The 16,930-nt window shown below is 38.6% G+C and overlaps 1 protein-coding gene across 1 annotated transcript in view; it reads left to right on the top strand.

The window, feature by feature from the left end:
- Nucleotides 1–5,793: 5,793 nt before the first annotated feature.
- Nucleotides 5,794–16,930, top strand: part of FCHO2 (FCH and mu domain containing endocytic adaptor 2) — an 86,197-nt gene continuing 75,060 nt past the window's right edge. The window contains exons 1-2 of the mRNA XM_054289977.1: nucleotides 5,794–5,896; nucleotides 14,659–14,750. Coding sequence (XP_054145952.1) covers nucleotides 5,870–5,896; nucleotides 14,659–14,750 — 119 coding nt within the window. The 5' untranslated portion in view covers nucleotides 5,794–5,869. The remainder of the gene's footprint in view (nucleotides 5,897–14,658; nucleotides 14,751–16,930) is intronic.

The raw sequence follows: 16,930 nt of genomic DNA on the forward strand, positions 1-16,930 counted from the left end.
CACCTCCTGAATATGTTAGTCCCAGAATATTTCATGCAGGACTGAAATGGGACAAGAATTCAAAATGGAATCTTCAAATACTTAGCTATTCTGGTTTGTTGTTGCAAATGTTTACTAACACTTTCTGAGCCTTCCGTTTGATTGATGGTTGATTTAATGAGACATGCTTTTGGCAGAAGAGTTACAAAGGCAGACCATTAACACCAAGTGACTTATTGTGAAATAATGCTGTTGGCTTCATATCTTAAGTAATTTGAATTAATGAATGGGATAACATCAAGCTTGGCGTCCAGATCAATAGAAGCATGCAGTTAACTATACAGTTAGAGTCAGATGATGCAGCCTAATGGAATCCATAATTCCAGGGATGTAGGAAACTGTGTCATTAAAAGTTGCTGCAAATCTTCAACAGAACATGTATATTATTCCTTATTTTGAAATAATTTTGATGAAATATTGCACCAGGTTTAAAGAAATTCAGTTGATCTCTTACTGTAATAACATGTCTATGACTCTGTTGACAATTATTTTTGTTCATCTAATACTTAGAAATAACATTAGAAACGCCCATCCTACCAAAAGGTGTGATGTGTGTTCTCTCCCAGCAGCGTTCTCTCATCAGACCACATTTTCAGTTTCTGCATGTATTTCAGAAAAGGACTTAGCCTGTATTAAGATTATTTGGGAGAATTCCCTTTGAATAAATTATTTCAAGTTAGCTGTATTTGCTGCTAACTTTATAATCTCTTTTTCCAGATTTTTTTTCCTAAGTTTTACCAGCGCTAACATTTTGCCTATGGGATTTTGTTACACTTTCTGTACGAAAAGGCTGCAGTAAATATCTGGTAATGAAGGTAATGTGTAGGTCATAAGCAAGTGAATTATTAAACTTCTCAGTGGTGTCTGCAGGTATGCAGGCACGATTTCTTGGTTAGAGCATAACCCTGGTGGCTTTTTAAACCTACAGGGTGGCCTGACAGTACTGACCAAACTGAAACAACTCTTGAAAAGGACTTTGCTACCAATTCACTCTGTCTTCACTTCATCTTTTGTTCTCCACCACAGTGGTAAACAACTCTGGCTTTTTATATCCCCTTCTGCTGCTTGCAGTCTTCCAAATACTACTATAGACTTTTGAGGAGTTCTTTTAGTAGAGACAATAAAGAAAGAAAATGCATTTTCCAGGGTGTATTCTCAATGTAGTGTATGAAATACGTATATGATATATAAAATACCTCCATCTGCTTCTTCAGATCCTCTTTAAAGTAGTGTTAGAGTATACATTTTGTCTGAATCTGTTTCAACTTTTCTAATTTATAAGGGTCTTTAAATGTCAACTAGCTCATTGGCTACTCATTATGGCAATAAGTTACATAATAATCAGTGTTATTTTTGGTAATTGTTTGGATTTTTTTTTAAAGTCCTAAAATTAGTACATGCAATTCATGTATTAAGGATTTTACTGGTAATTGAATACAGTTATTTTACCTAGAGTTTATAATTTATTTTCAGATGGCTTAGACATAAAACAAATTAACTTAGTTGCTATAAATAAAACCAAAATACAATCTTTATTTCCGTTGAAAGTAAGTTAATATTAACACTTATAAAACTAGAAGCTGGAAATATGGGAGAATAGGTATGTGGAGATGCAGATAACAAGCTGCACGATCAGGGATACTCTTTCTGTAAGAGAAACTGAGCTAAACGCCTCCTTTAACATGTATTCAATCTATATTAATGCCAAACGCTGTACTTTTTAAAAAACCCTAGCATTTTCTGCCATGTGTAACCCGGAATGTTACTGTATTCTAGATCTATCTGTGCCCAAATTTTGTTACTGTTTCTTTAAGACCCTGCAGCCGGAAATGGAACTGGGGAGGTGTGAGCATTTTTTAAATCGTTTTTTGCAGGCAGCTCAGCCTCTTTGACTGCCTGATTTTTGCCTTGCTGGGTTCTTCATTTTGCTGAGGCAGAGCTCTCACTCTGGCTGCTTTTTTGGCCCTTGGCTTCTTGCTATAGAGCTGAGGCTGTGTGGACAGAGGCTTTTCAGGTTTGGGTTCTCTTTGGGATTTGGTTTTTTCTCATCTCAGAGAAGCTGCAGTTAGTGGTCTTGGTCTGCCTCGGGGCAAATTCTACCAGCAGCACGTGGCTGAGGAGAGAAGACCACAAGCCACCCTAGCCCAGCTGTCATTTCTTGCCTGCCCTACCATCTCCTGCAAGAGAAAAGTGAAGTCCTTACATGAGTTCTAGCCCCGTGATCCGAGAATGCCAGTAGGAGCTCCAGCTATCAGGGAGATAAGCAGAGCAGTGAGCAGAGGGAGGACTGGCACTCTTTCCCTTTGTCCATGAGACGTGCTCGGCTGGGGGGGAGCCACCTTGGTGGGGAGGTACTCTGTGAGATGTAGCAATATTGTATCTAGCAATTGTTTACTGTTATTCCTTGCCTGATGCTGTTCTGATTGTTAGTAAATTATATTTTTTTCGCTTACTTCTAGTGGTATTCGTTCCTCGTCGGTGGAAAAGAGTTGGTTAAGCCTATAAGGGGAAGCAACTCATTCCAGAGTGTTTCTTCTAAAATTCTGTAAAACCAAGACATAAAATATAACTAGTAAACTAATCTAGCTATGATGTGTCTTTAGTTCTTCATACCCTTCCAGGGAGGTTTGTTGTGATGGTTCTTTAACCTTACACTCATGTAGATGATGAGAAGAACTGCTTTTTTAAACTATTAAAAAATCAGCAATCCAGAAAACTATTTTGATCTTCCATGAGCCCTGTTGAAAATATGCAAGGAATTCTTGTTTTATTATACAGGACTCACTGTGTATTTATGGCTTTCAAAATAATGTCCCTTTCTCTCTGCCTCCATTACAGAAGGAGAACAAAAGAATGACTGTACTGGGACAAAAAGTCTTACCTAACCTAGTGTCCGGTCCTTGGCAGCCAATACCTAGGGAAGAGATAAGATTAAAGAACTGTAAATGACAGTATTGCAAAGACACTATTTTCAAAGACTTCACTAACTGCAGATCAGAGACTTCCAGAAAAAAGGACATTGTCTCCACATTTAGTAGTCCATTATGGATTTCTCTGTGTAGAAAAATCTCAAAATGTAATCTCAATCCTGATCATGGTACAGATCAAAGTGTTTTTCTGTATAACTGTACCTATGTTGGAGTGTGCCTTTACATTAAGATTGTGCATTTCACTCAAATTTATGTGGAAAGCGGTTGAAAACCTGAGGATGGGTTTGATATTTCTGTCATGGATTCAGATTGCTGAAGAACTGCAACGGTTGCTTCATATCTACCATAGCAGCACATAAGGGAGAACTATATAGCTTTGAAAATATGGAAGACAGGAACTTTTTTGTGAAACGTAGAAGTGAACCTGAGACTGCTTCCATCATAGCTTAGTATCTGCCCCTGTGAAAGGTGTATGTCTATCTGCTATGGAATGAAAAGCTTCAGCTCTGCTCATGTGGCATGACCAGCATTATCTGGTCTGTCCTGGTGTACATCCTTACAGATTGCAATACACACTGCAGAATGTACTGTAATCATGTCCCTGGTTTTTTTGTGGAGTTTTTTTTTTTTTTTTTGGAACAGATCATAATGCAGACTGCTTACTTATATTAAGTAAAAAGAGAACTAAAGAAGTGTTCTTCAAATGTAGTCCTATAGTGTCACAAAACAGAGCAATGCAGTGTCCCCAGACAGGTGCAAAAGAGAACTCCTTTATTGCAAAAACTGGGTATTTTTAAGCAGTTAGCCTTTTATCAGTTACATACTTTTAAAATACAACAAACATCATCCAACCAACCACCATACACAACAATGGTTATGGTTAACGCACAATGGTTATAAAACTTGTTTTTCTATCTCTTTATTCAGTTGAGTTGCTCCCAGCGGTCTTTTCTACTTAGCCAAAGTAACAGGAATGAGCCATGATTTCATAAGGCTTCCTTCTGTAAAGTTTTACCTATCTGCCTGTAAAGTTTTACCTGTCTGCATCACTACAGCATGTTATTAATGTTTAAAATGAAAGTACACATGCTTCTCTTACCAAAAGAAAGAGATCCAGATCTAAGAGTCGTGGGACTTTTAAAGAAATTTGTCCTGTGAAAAATACAGGAGTTTTCTCTGTATTGACAACTTACCAACTTGGCATACACTGGAACTTTGGGAGAACATTGCTAGAAAGAAAGGAACTTCTAAACTCACCATGGAGCTACAAAACGAATGGAATAAAGGTACAGCCATTTACCAATAATTGTAATACCATTTCAGAATGATACTGCTCATACTCCATGAAAATATCTGTAGTAAACCTAGATTAAATTCTGTAGCTTTGTAAACTTCTGAACGACATTTTTCCTAGCCATTTTCTTTCATGGAAGTCTTTAATCAGCATAAATTTTATACAAGTTGGTGAATTCATCAGGTTCTGAGGGATGACTTGGAAGTTCTGCTCTATGCCTTACCCAATAACATACAGAACAAAGTGCAAAACCCGTTAGTGTCAATGTGAAAGAAGGCGAGGTTTTTCACACCAGAACTAACAGAGTTTCCATAAGGGAGGGGAGCTCCTTGAACACCCATCTGACAATATCACCATCTTACTTTTTCTGGTTTGGATAAAACTTTGTGCTGACAAAACCACAGGTCAAGTTGGGATAGAGAACTTACCACATGTTTGCATTGGGAAAAGAGCTGCAGCCCCTCACATTGCTGCTTAGACCTGGCCCTCTAGTTTTAGTTGATAATGAAAACATAACTGCTGTCTTGGGCAAGGAATTACCCTATTAAGGTAGAACAGGAACTCTGGAGAGTTCCACAAAGAGTCCAGTGGTGCTGACACTGCAACAGAGACTATCTATCTATTCTATCTATTCTATCTATCTATCTATCTATCTGTCTGTCTGTCTGTCTATCCATATATATGTATATACATACACGGAAAACGAGCCAGGTACAGATTGGCCACAGGTGGCACTTGAGTGGGCCTGTGTTCTAGACCAATAATTGGCATCACCCCTGCTGGCTAATACTCCGTATTGAGTCAAGGAATGGCCTACAGATTGAACCATCACTGAAGAAGGTGAAGACCTGAATTAATCAGTTTCTCCAGACACTTTGGCTTTAGATGAGGCGTATCTTTGTTAGGAGCATGCCACTGGAACTGTAAAATCCTGTGGGACAATGCTGTTAGGAGGGCAGACTATGGTTTATCAGCAAAATTCCCTGCAGGACTAGTCATCATCAAGGACCTTGCTTTCAAGGACCTTACCCTACTTGGCTGGAATAAGACTTGGTTGTGAAGCCACTTCACAGAATCGCAGAATATTCTGAGTTGTAAGGGACAGAAGGATCATCGAGTCCAACTCTTAGCCCTGTAAAGGACATCCTCAAGAATCGCATTGTGTCCTCGTGACACGCGTTGTCCAAACGCTTCTTGAACTACGTCAGGCTTGGTGCTGTGACGGCTTCCCTGGGGAGCCTCTACCAGTGCCCGGCCCCGCTGGGCGAAGACCCTTCCAGCAGCAGGCCTCTCGTCGCCGCGGTGCGCGGTGCCGCTGCGCGCGGCCGTTCCCGCCCCTCACGGGGCGAGCCCGAGCTTTCCGCGCGCGCCTCCCGCCGCCCCTGCTAGAGGGCGCCTGTCGCCCCCAGCGCTGCCGGGCCTGCGCAGCAGCGGCGTCGGCCGAGCGCAGGCGCGGGGCCGGGCGGGGCGAGAGCGGCGGCGGTGGCGGCGGCTGCTCCGTCACGGGAAGGGCGGAACTCGGCGGCGGCGCCCGTTTCCTCCGTCGCGTCTCGGCGGCTGCGGCGGACGCGGCCGGGCTCGCCGGTGGCCGGGCGGCGGAGGAAGGATGGCGTACTTCGTGGAGAGCTTCTGGGTAGGGCAGCGCCGCGGGGCCGGTGACGCCGCGCCGCGGGCGGAACGGGCAGGGCGCGGCGCAGGGCAGCCGCAGTCCCCGCTGCGAGAGCAGCCTCGGCTCTTACGCCACCCCCGGGACTGAGCCGGGGCCTTGCGGCCGGGGGTTCGTGCCCGCTGCGCCCGCCTCGGCGGGGCTGGGCCGCGGTGAGCGGAGTACCTGCAACCTGCGGCACGGCAAGGGGACCGCCGGCCCTGCCCGCGCCGCCGTACTCGGGCTCCGCTGCGGAGAGACGGCGGGAAGAGGGATGGGGTGGTATGGGACAGGAGAGGATGGGGTGGGTATTGCCATGAGACGCTGGGCCGAGGGATGCGCGGACGCCACTCTGTGCGCAGAGGTCCGACGCTCGCAGTCAGCACAGTGCCGGGGGGTGACTTGGGCTGCCGTGAGTCGTGGTGCTGTGCGAGGAACAGCACGGGCAAAGGAAAAACCGCGCCTCGGCGCTCCGCGCTTTTGTACCGGTAGCTCGTCTCTATGTGCCCGTGAGGAGGTGCAGCCGAGCAGCGGCCGGCTTAGGGAAACAACAGGCTTTCCAGCCTACTTTGGACGTGCGATCTTATAAGTCATCTCTGCGCAGTTATCTGCTTTTTGAAGTGGGTAAATATATATGGATAAAAAAATTAAATGGATTGAGTTTCGTGTGACATGCAACTAGTTTTCATTGTGACCTTTGCTAGTTTGAAACATTAAAATAAGTGTTCCCATAGTCGCCAGACTGTTTACTAAGTTGCTTCTTATTTAATTTTTTTTGTGCCTCTCTACCAAGAAGTAGCAGAAACGTAAAAATTGTTTTTGTTTGAGCCTGAAGTGAAAATATCTTTAGACACATGCGTTTCTAGTTGTAAGCAACAGTTATGCTTAATGCTTAACAGTTATCCTGAACTTTATGCCTAAAGTTCAGGAAAAAACTAATTTCACAATTACACTGTTCTGGAATATAGAGCATAGCTCAAGTTTATGTTTTATTTGCAATCTTATGTTTAGTTTTGACTCCTTTGCTTTCAACATACTATTAAAATTTAATGACCAGAGATATTAGATTTGCTCTCTTGGCATACAAATCTGCTTAATTTGAAGTCTCAGTGTGGGAGATCAGTATTAAACTAACGTGGAAGAATTTTATCTTTCATTAAAATAAGATTAAAATTAATATGAAAAGATGCATTTTGGATAGAAAAGCTTCTATCTTCTCCTAACATTAAAGCAAAACAGAAGTTGTTTATTCAGCTATCACAACTGAAATTGAGTTTAAGCTTCATTATGCTTCATTATGTACTGTATTAAGCTTCAGTATATACTGTAGTATGTTCATTTAACTGTCTCATCAGTTGTTTTGTTTTGTTAGTAAGTCAGTTAAATTGGTGAAGGCAGTGGTCCATTCCCGTATGTTCTGTTTCCACGTCTGTGTCTTCACAAACGCTTCCAGCAAGTATGAGGTGGAAGGTATCTACCTCAGGTTCTCATTTCTCTCTTTCTGCTTTAAAGAGTCTCTACCTATAGCTTTGTTAGCAAAACCCCTAGTGTGGTTTACCAATGAGTGCCAAGACATGAGTGATTCCTTCTGTTAGTACAGGTTTTTCACATATGTCAGAAATGACACAAGGTAGGACAAGAAGTTTGTTTGTGTTTGTCTTGCAGTGATTATAAAGACATTAGACAGGGTCTTAACTTGCAAAATTTAACCAAGAAATTTTTGTGATACCATACACAGAGTTTTATTTTGTATAGAAGTAAAATTAAAAGGCATAGGAAATGTTCTGTGTTTCCTGCTGTGGATGAATATTTTCCAAGATTAACTGTAATGATGGATTTGTAAAATCTGAAAGTATTGAATTTTTGTATTTCTTCAGAACTAGGCATAAATTATAGGTTTGTGCATTTTTAATCATTAGTCATCTTCATTTGCACTAACATTTCAGAATAGGTTATTGTTCGGAATTGCTACTGCTTTGGAAGACTTGGGAAGCAATCCATGTAGGCTCTCAATTGTGGTGATAAAGTTAAGATGGGAATTAGAAGATACATGAAAATGCACTGAATGCATAAGGGCTAAAAATAATGAATAGAAATGTGTAAGAAGAATGGAAGGTGATAGTATGTAAAACTTCGTGAGGATTGTCTTGTCATTTCTTCCTTGCCCTTCTAGGTAACTCTAGACAAAATATTTTTGGAAATATGGAATAGGATTGGTATGCTTTTTAAAGCACTGATTTAAAAATGCATCCAAAACATAATTAATATTCAATTATTTTACATAGATGCTGTCATAAATTTGAAATTGTGCATTGGAAACGAAAGTCTGGATCTTAAGCTGTATGATGCTCTCCCTTGATTTAGTAATTTGCTGTAAGTAATAGGAAAAGAGATCAGAAACTGAAGGGACTTTACTGAAAAGGGGAGTGACATCTGTATGAGTGTATCAATTTCTTACACATATTTAAGCTGCTGTCTTCCTAAATGTGCTCATGTAAGCAAAACAAATCTTACCTTCTTTGTTGTAAGTCTTGAAAATTATCCTGAGGCTTTCCTCTTGCACCGCTTTTGAAAGTGTTTAAATAATTGCACACTTTGGTTTTGTTGTTGTGAGAGGATGTAAGAAAATTGGATGAGCCTGCTGTGTCTTCAGTGTTCTGTAAGAGGTCAATGAGAGATAAATAAGACTGTTTTCAGGATGTGGAAAGCTGGAGTGCAGAGACCTCTACTGTCACATTAAAAATTTACTATTGCTTCAAAAATGTAAGGGTCTGCTAATGCATTCTAGAGCTATTTTCCAAGCTAGGAGGATATTTTTGGGTATCAAAAGTTATGAACAAGTAGTACAGGCTGTAAGAGGCTTGGATTCTTATGACTTGAGTTTTATGCATTCAAGTCACATGTCCAAGTATTCCCAACTCCTAATTAGTATTGTCATAAAACACTGCATGCTTACTGCTGTGTATGTGCTACATCACAACAATGTCATAATTTAAAGGTAACACTATCATAAACCATTTCTGTTAAACATAGCTACATTTTGTCCCTTCGAGTACACTGTTACTGGTATAGGAGTATAGAAAGTGTTGTTTATCATTGACTTACAGTTTTCTTAACAGTGCAGGTGATTCTTATGACAGTTTAAAGACAAGTCAAGAAAAATAAGCACCTTCCAAACCAGTCAGTGATTGTTTATGAATTGTTTAAAATTAACCAAATTAATTAAACTGTTGGAAGTTCTGTGAATAGCTGAAGCTGGTTTCTGTGTAACTCTGTACTTGATAACTTTGGAAGTTCTGGCATATAAAAACATATGTATAAATTGGCTTTGACAATTGTTAAAATTTTTTTAATTGATCGCTTTACTGCTAGCTTTTGAGAATGGCTGTGTTGAAGATTTGGGTTTGTTTTTCCCAAATACTTTTTGTGGAGCATAAAGGTTGGCAGTATCCCGGTTTAATAATTATAGCTTTGTGAGGAAGCTTGCTCTATTAAGGGTAAGAATGTATTGTCTTACAAACTTGTGAGTATATGAGTGGCACAAAGACTTGCCATGTTGACATCTGGAGTTACACTCGTATGTCTTTGCAGCACTACTCTTCTGCTGGGCATACAGCTGGATGCTCTGTTTCAGGAGAGCTGTTATGCAATATTTACTTAGTGTCCTCTCTGTATGTGTGCATGTAGCACGAGTTGGCTGCCTTCCATCTGTTAGTTAAAAAAATAATTAAATATTTTTAGTTACCTATATGTGGTGTGAAATCTCTGTCCTTTCTCATATGCATAGAGCTTCTCTGGAGTTGATCTTTATTTGATAGGTTGAAACAGGAAGGTGAAAATTGAAGTTGACTGTCTTCTCAAAACTTTCAGAACAGAAGAAGATGCATTGCCTGTGCAAGCAGATAATGACTACTTTTCTTTCACTTTTCAGTGCTCTCAGTTTTCTACAGTTCTTTCAGACACTCACAAATTGAAACTTACAGATAGGTAACTTTCAAAAATGTAAGACCATAATATTAATCACATGGGTATTTTTAGGTATTCAGGGCCCATTAAATTAAATAATTTTCTAGGTAGAAAGCTTGGAAGATATGTTGTTTATTTGAAACTGCAACAAGGATTAACACTTTAAAGAACATGACAACAGTGTTTGTCAGAGCACCTAAAATAAGTTTGCCTGGTCCTGAATTTAGTATCTGACCAGTCAGAGAAACCATAATGTAACCAGTTTTTTGGACTGGGTAAATTGAAAATGGTGTAACAAAGTACAACTTCTTTACACTAAGAGATATTAATATTGAATGGTTTTAATCCAAAGGAGACAGAGCTTGCACTGAAACAATTTGATTTGAAATACAGAAAATAAATGCTGCTTCAGATTGCCTAGAAATTTCTGGGTATTTTACTAAATGTGCATTTTAAATTCAGAATTATTTTTATTGCAACAAACAAACTTATTCTTAAAAACGTGAAGTATTTTAAGTAGTTCAGTCCCACAGAGTTCCTGTAATGTGTTTCCTGTTATGCAGAAGTCATGGAAATACTGATTTCTGACTACACATTTGCTGACAGGGCTACTTTCATTTCCATGAGGAAATCTTTGCAACTAGTTCTTGATGAAGGGAAATGGAAGGACTGGTTGCTCTTGCTTTCCGTGACTTAAATTTGTTTTGAGTATGAAGTTGGTCACTAATGCTTCGTTGTAGGCTTATTTAAGTGTTTACTTGTATTTAAAGTCTTGCTTTCTCTAGTGACTTGCTCTCAGGGGACATCTATGCTGTAGGTATGGAAGTGGTTTCTTACACTAGTATAGAATAGGAAATCTCACAACAAACACCATCTTCTGAAGAGAGTTTTGTGAGCTCTGAGTAAGAAGGAGAAAACCGGTAATGGATTTCAGAGTAATCAAATGGTGCCTATATGGAGAGAGGACTCCTTACATTTTCCACTCTTACACCCAGTTTTACATTTGTTTTTTTATTGATTAATGACAGGATCACCCTCAACAGATCATGATTTACCTAAAAAATTACATTCAGAATGGTCTTTTAAACTGATCTGGAAGTCTGTTACCCAGAGCTTGATGTTATACATGACAGCAGAAGGTTGTCTTTCTCCACTATGCAACTTGTGGAAGAAGAATCTGCATCTGACTTAACTGTCTGTTATACCAGTGAATGGTATTTGCTTATTAATGGGAGTGGAAGGTTTCATCAGTTCCCTCTGCTATGTGCTGCATTAGTTTATTTTTAAGTAGGCCAGTAATGGTCTTCCAGTGATCACAACTATTACTGCTGCTACTAGAAAGGAGCAGGTAATAACACCCACTGAAGAAAAAGTGTCTAAGACACAAAATTTCCATGTACAGAATTCTATACAGTATGTATGGGAAGGAGAAATGTTGAGAAAATACAGCCAAAACACACACAGTGTTGCTGGCATATGTGCATGTAGGAGGATAAATACTTAGCTTTTCAAAATTGAGCAAGTTCTCCTTTCCCCACCACATACATCTGTCTCATTATGCTAAATACAGAGCCTTAACTCTGATTGCTGCTCTTTATGAATATAACTATCAAACGGAGAAGTTGAGGAAGGGCTGTATAGCTTTCTGCATTGACCCAGTGTACTTAATTTGGTTTGGCTACATGTATGTCTCCAAACATGAGCAGAATTGTCATCAGGTTAGTCTTTGGAACTGTTGGTCATGTGAAGAGTTTTGAAGACTGGATGTTTGTGCTTTTAGATAGAGCCTGATACAGGTAATATACCTGGTACTTCACATTATATTTACAAGTGAAGACATGTCTTTTAGGTGTGCCAGACTTAAATCAAATAGGCCCTCAAATCTGTGAGCCTGCTTTTGACTTACTGCTTTGTTTAAACTTTAATGTCTTTTGCACACAGGTTCTTAACCTCCAATAACCATTGATAGTGTATAAGAGATGAGGCTTTCAGGGGGCTCAGTTGAGGAAAGTATCTGTTCTGTTTCTTTGTTGTGCTTTCTACTATTCATTGTGAAGTCAGGAAAAATAATAGTACTTATTAGAAAACATAATTTAAGTGGAAAAATTATTTCCTTTGCAGTAACCTTCAGTTACAGTTAGAGAACAAGATAATGATGGCAGTTGGTTGTTCAGGCTCATTTCATTCTCTAAAGATTTGTGTGGTTACATTTCTGACGGTTTATCAGGAAGGCTGCAGCCAGAGGCTGGGTCATGGCTGTGCTATCCTTCCTGCATTTCTAAATTGGCAGGAAATTTAAGGAACTCCAGTGTAGAAAAAAAGCTTCCATTATGAAAAGTTTATAAGCAGCCTATGTTCAGCACATTTTGGTAACATGTTGGTTTAGCTGGAAAAAACACCTTAAAGCAAAGAACATTTCACAAAGGAGAATTTTACTAGTTTTTCAGGAAGAAATGCCTAACGTTTATCTGTAAATGTTTATCTATAAATTAGGGTACAGTAACAACTTTGGAGAAGTTAAATAAGAATTATATTCTGTATTCTAATTGAAAATACCAGTGTAGTCTTAATTATAATGCAGTGGCATTCCAGGTTTATATTAAGTAACTACCTAAAGTTAATAAGTTAGTGCACCAGTATTCAGAGTTATTGGGCTTTAAACTACAAATAAAAATGTTTAAATAGGGGTGAAAGGGGAAAGAAACTATTTAGACTGGTATTTGAGTAGGACAACATTTGAATAAAGTTGAATTTTCTACTAATTGGTGTTCTTATCTTTCTTTTACTTTTCAAGTTTGTAAAAGCCTTGCTCTGTAGAGAGTCCTTTTAGAGTTTGCTATATTTTCATGTGTTCTGTTTAGTTTTGTTTGTACTTTTTATAGACTGTAATTGCACTTATACAAAACTAATCTGAATTTTGGTGCACCTTTTCAGGTTACAGTTTACTGCAGCCATGGAAACTGATTTTTTTAAGGTGTTTTTTTTCCTTTGGTTTTGCTTTTCCCAATGCTTGGAAGAAATAAAGCAAATAATCCTGACTAGTAATCTGTATCAAATTGCCTTCAGTTATCTCTTATTTGTAAATTTATGTGTCTCCCTAGGGTGTCTTTAAGGCAACTTGAAACTTAGTGGAAGTGGTCTTAATACCATGGCTACTGTGAAGTTTTTCCATCCACCATGGCTACTTCTCCTTATTAAGATGGCAGATCCCTGAATGCCTTCTCCTCCTAGCCCCCCTTCTTCTGCTGAGCAATACAGCTTGTTTGTTTCCTTGCAGTGATCTGGATCAGTGGTTCTTGGTTTTATTTGCCAGCTTTATTTTTCAGCTGCATAATTTCCCTGATAAGGTTTGCGCTATGGCTGCATAAAGAAATTTTTGCAGAACTGAACAGGCAGAAATGTTTGGAAGAGTACAAGACCAAATTGTCAGGCTTTTCTCACTGACAGTATAGACCTGCCTTTAAAAATTCAGGATTTTAAGAGTGATGTGGGACTATTTGAATGCATCCAAAAGGAGACTACAAGGTTGGTGAGAGTGCTGGAAGACATGTCCTGTGAGGAGCCACTAAGGACCTTGGGCTTTTCTAGTTTGGAGAAAAGGGGACTGAGGTGTGACATAATTACTCTCTATAGCTTTCTGAGCATGGGAAATTGGCAGCGTGATGCCCATCTCCTCTCCCTGGGAGGTAAGGATAGGACATGTAGAAATGGTTGAAAACTGTATCGAGGAAGATTCAGATTGGACACTAGGAGGAATTTCTTTATTCTGGGAGGGTGGTCAAACACTGGAATGGGGTAACTAGAGATGGTGATCAGTGGCCTGAGCCTGTCAGTATTTAAGGGAAATTTGGACAATGCCATCAAGACCATGATTAAACTTCTGGTCATTCCCGAAATGCTCAATCAGTTGGGCTAAATGATTGCTGTAGAGCCTTTCCAGCTGAAATAGTCTATTCCATTCTATGCTATACATCCTGTTCTTTCCCTTCCACTCTGAACATGCATGCAGTTTTCCTGAGGGCACACTTTGCACCTTATAGCGAAGCATCATTATGGACCTGAAGCTTTTGTGAGAGAGAAGGGGAATGGATGGTCTGACAGGAAAACTTTAATAGTAGAGGTGCTACGATGCTGTGCCTTGCCTTTCTTTCATTTCTGTTGTTGCTTTTTGCTGTAAGGAGGAAGTTCATCATAGTGCCAGAGGTCATAAGCTGGCTGAGTTTATTAGTCAGTGCTTAGAGCAGTGTCTTAGTTTTAATAGTGAGGTGTGCCTCACTCACTGGAAAATATCTTAAAACTTAAGACTAGATAGAGAAGCTACGAGTGAGAAGGAAAATATTCTTTTTTTTTTTTTAACCAGTTTTATGAAAAGCAGGAGAAGAGAAATGAAGTGTGAAGGATTGGGGAAGTAGGATATCAAGTAATCCTAACTGAATTTTAGTTCATGTAAAATAATGAAAGAGATAAGAGGATAAATGGAGAGTACGGTATTTAGGATGTGTTTAATTTGATGGGAAGTGAAACAATACAAGACCCCTAGAAATCTACAACAGAAATGTCTTTGACTATAACCTAGAAATATATAGATAGAATGGTAGTAGTAGCAGCTGAGGTGATCTTAGTTTAGTTTACATATATGGGATTCATGGAAACTAACAGCAATTGCTAAAAAGCTGAAGCATAAGAAACAACTTCTGATGAAGTGATTAAAATGAAAAGCAGTTATGAAAATGCATAGGTTCAGCATGTTGTGTTTCAGAGTTTTATTTTCTGTTTATCTTTAGGGAGAAAGGAACAATGGCTTTGATGTCCTCTATCACAATATGAAACATGGACATTTGTCAACAAAGGACTTAGCAGATTTTATTAGAGAAAGGTAAGTATTCATCCTATATTTTAAATATAGTAATTGTAGGTTTTATTGTTTGTCATTGTGTTTAACAGTAGTGTGCAAAATATGTAAACAAAATTCAATTATCAAAACTCAATTATTTTAATATACCTCTCACATTCTACAGGAGTATCTATACTTATTCCATTAGTTTAGAACTGAATAGGAATGCTTAAGCATCAGTTAATAATGAGCTTCTAATTTTTCAGGTTTCATTTTAAAGATGAGAATAAAAATCCAGAAGTGTCATATTAGGTGTCCAGCAGTTTATTTAAATTAATCCCAATTTTTCATTTGGAAGAAAAAGGAAGGAAAATGATAAGTTAAAGTTGCAAAAATTATTAGACTTACAAAGTTGTTACTATAGATTTGGAATTAGGCTATTAGCAACTGCTGGTATAAATTTTAAAAAATTACACTTTCAGAAGCTGAGACAGGTTTGTTAAAGAAAGAGGGTAATACATAGGGACAAGAAAATAATATGCAGAAAATAACACAAGTTCTTCTATATTGGATGAAAGAAACAGGACTGAAATCTGAAAATATGACAGCTTTCAAAACAGGTGATCTAGTGCTGCATTTAGTTCTTTGTGAAAGAAGATTGCTGCATTGAACATATGGATTTCCCTTCTTAACAAAATCACTTATATGCCTACTTTGGAATTTTGCCTTTCCTTAGTTACTGACACTAGATAACACATAGAAAATAGTTGCAAGGAATTGAATGAGGACCTGTTTCACTGCTGGCTTCTTGCAGTAGAAGCTATCGAACTGGAATTCTTCAAAATTTAAGTTTTGGCTTCAAATAGATCTCAGTTTAAAAAGTACTTTCAAATTTCCACAAAATATAACCACCACAAATCTGACAGATACTCCATTGCACTAACATTAGTGTAATTTCAAAGTGAATTGGAGAAAATTACAAAAAAACCATTTCACTAAGTAGAAACGGGTGAGGTCCAGAGTCCAAAGGTGGTGTCTCCTTTTGTAAAGACTGCACAACCAAGGAATCTTCTGTTTTTCAAGTCCCCAGTATCAGAGAATGAATTATGAGACCACAAAGGGTTCTAGTGAAAACCTGAGTTCGATTAAGCAGAAGGATATCACACTGTTCACATTCAGTATAAATGCTTAATGCTTCACAAACTTGTACTTTTAATATTTGCTTTTTATCGTCTGAGTTCTTGAATCTTTCCTTTGATAGCTTCTTTAATTTTGTATTCATTCAGTTTTTATACCATCACATCATGGACCTAAGCTGTACCTTACCTGGAGACATTTAACGTTATTGGTTTTACAACCTTTGTGTTTAGATTTACCCCCATATTTAGATGAGAAACCGTCTCACTCTCTCTGCTTCTTGTCTCCTGTATGTTGTATTTTTTGGGCATGCTCCATTTTATTCATATTGGTGCTAAGGTGAAAGGTCTTACATAAACAAACGGGTAAAAAATAACTTGGTACTGTATATGACTTGGTTGCTTTGCTTTATAATACTGACATAAGTAAAACTTGACAGTTCTTCCAGCACAAAATCCCTAGTAAAAAGAATATGGCATTCTGTTTTTTTTCTATCTATAAGCTTCAGCAAATTAAATTTTTAATTTCAATATTTTTGAAATTAAATAATTATTTTTAAATAACTTTTAAGTTATGAGCCTTTGCAGTCAGTAAAGAAAATCTTTGAACCTTTTTCCGCATGTTAAAATGTTTCAGCTCAGGTTTCTGCCAATTATTTCTAGTGTGTTAAATAACATTTAAAGATTAATGACCCTGTATGAATACATGAGGATCCCCGTGGGTACTTTATCCTCAGTGAGAGTTCAAGAAATGCTTTTTTGTGTGCATGGATCAGTATGTGCCAAAGAGATATGCAGCCATCTTACAGCATCTTTTGTAAGATCTATGAAAAAAATTCAGTTCTCATTAACTCACTAAGATAGAATCTGAGTGCTATGTTGCAATTTACTTGACAGAGCTGCGCTATTTTTCCTTAAGGGTAAGTTACCTATGTCAATGATGCAGATCAGCTGCACTAAATTCAGTCCTTTCTAGTGACTTGTTTCCATTGGGATATTAAAACTGCCTTGTGTATTCTTCAGCCCTGTTTTTCTGCTGCCTCTTGATAAGCCAGGCTGCAATTAACAAAAAGCAGTTGAGGAACA

Source organism: Melozone crissalis, unplaced genomic scaffold (assembly GCF_028551555.1).
Source record: "Melozone crissalis strain CALT ecotype California unplaced genomic scaffold, PUWL_Pcris_2 ptg000005l_1, whole genome shotgun sequence".
NCBI classification, from domain to species: Eukaryota; Metazoa; Chordata; class Aves; order Passeriformes; family Passerellidae; genus Melozone; species Melozone crissalis.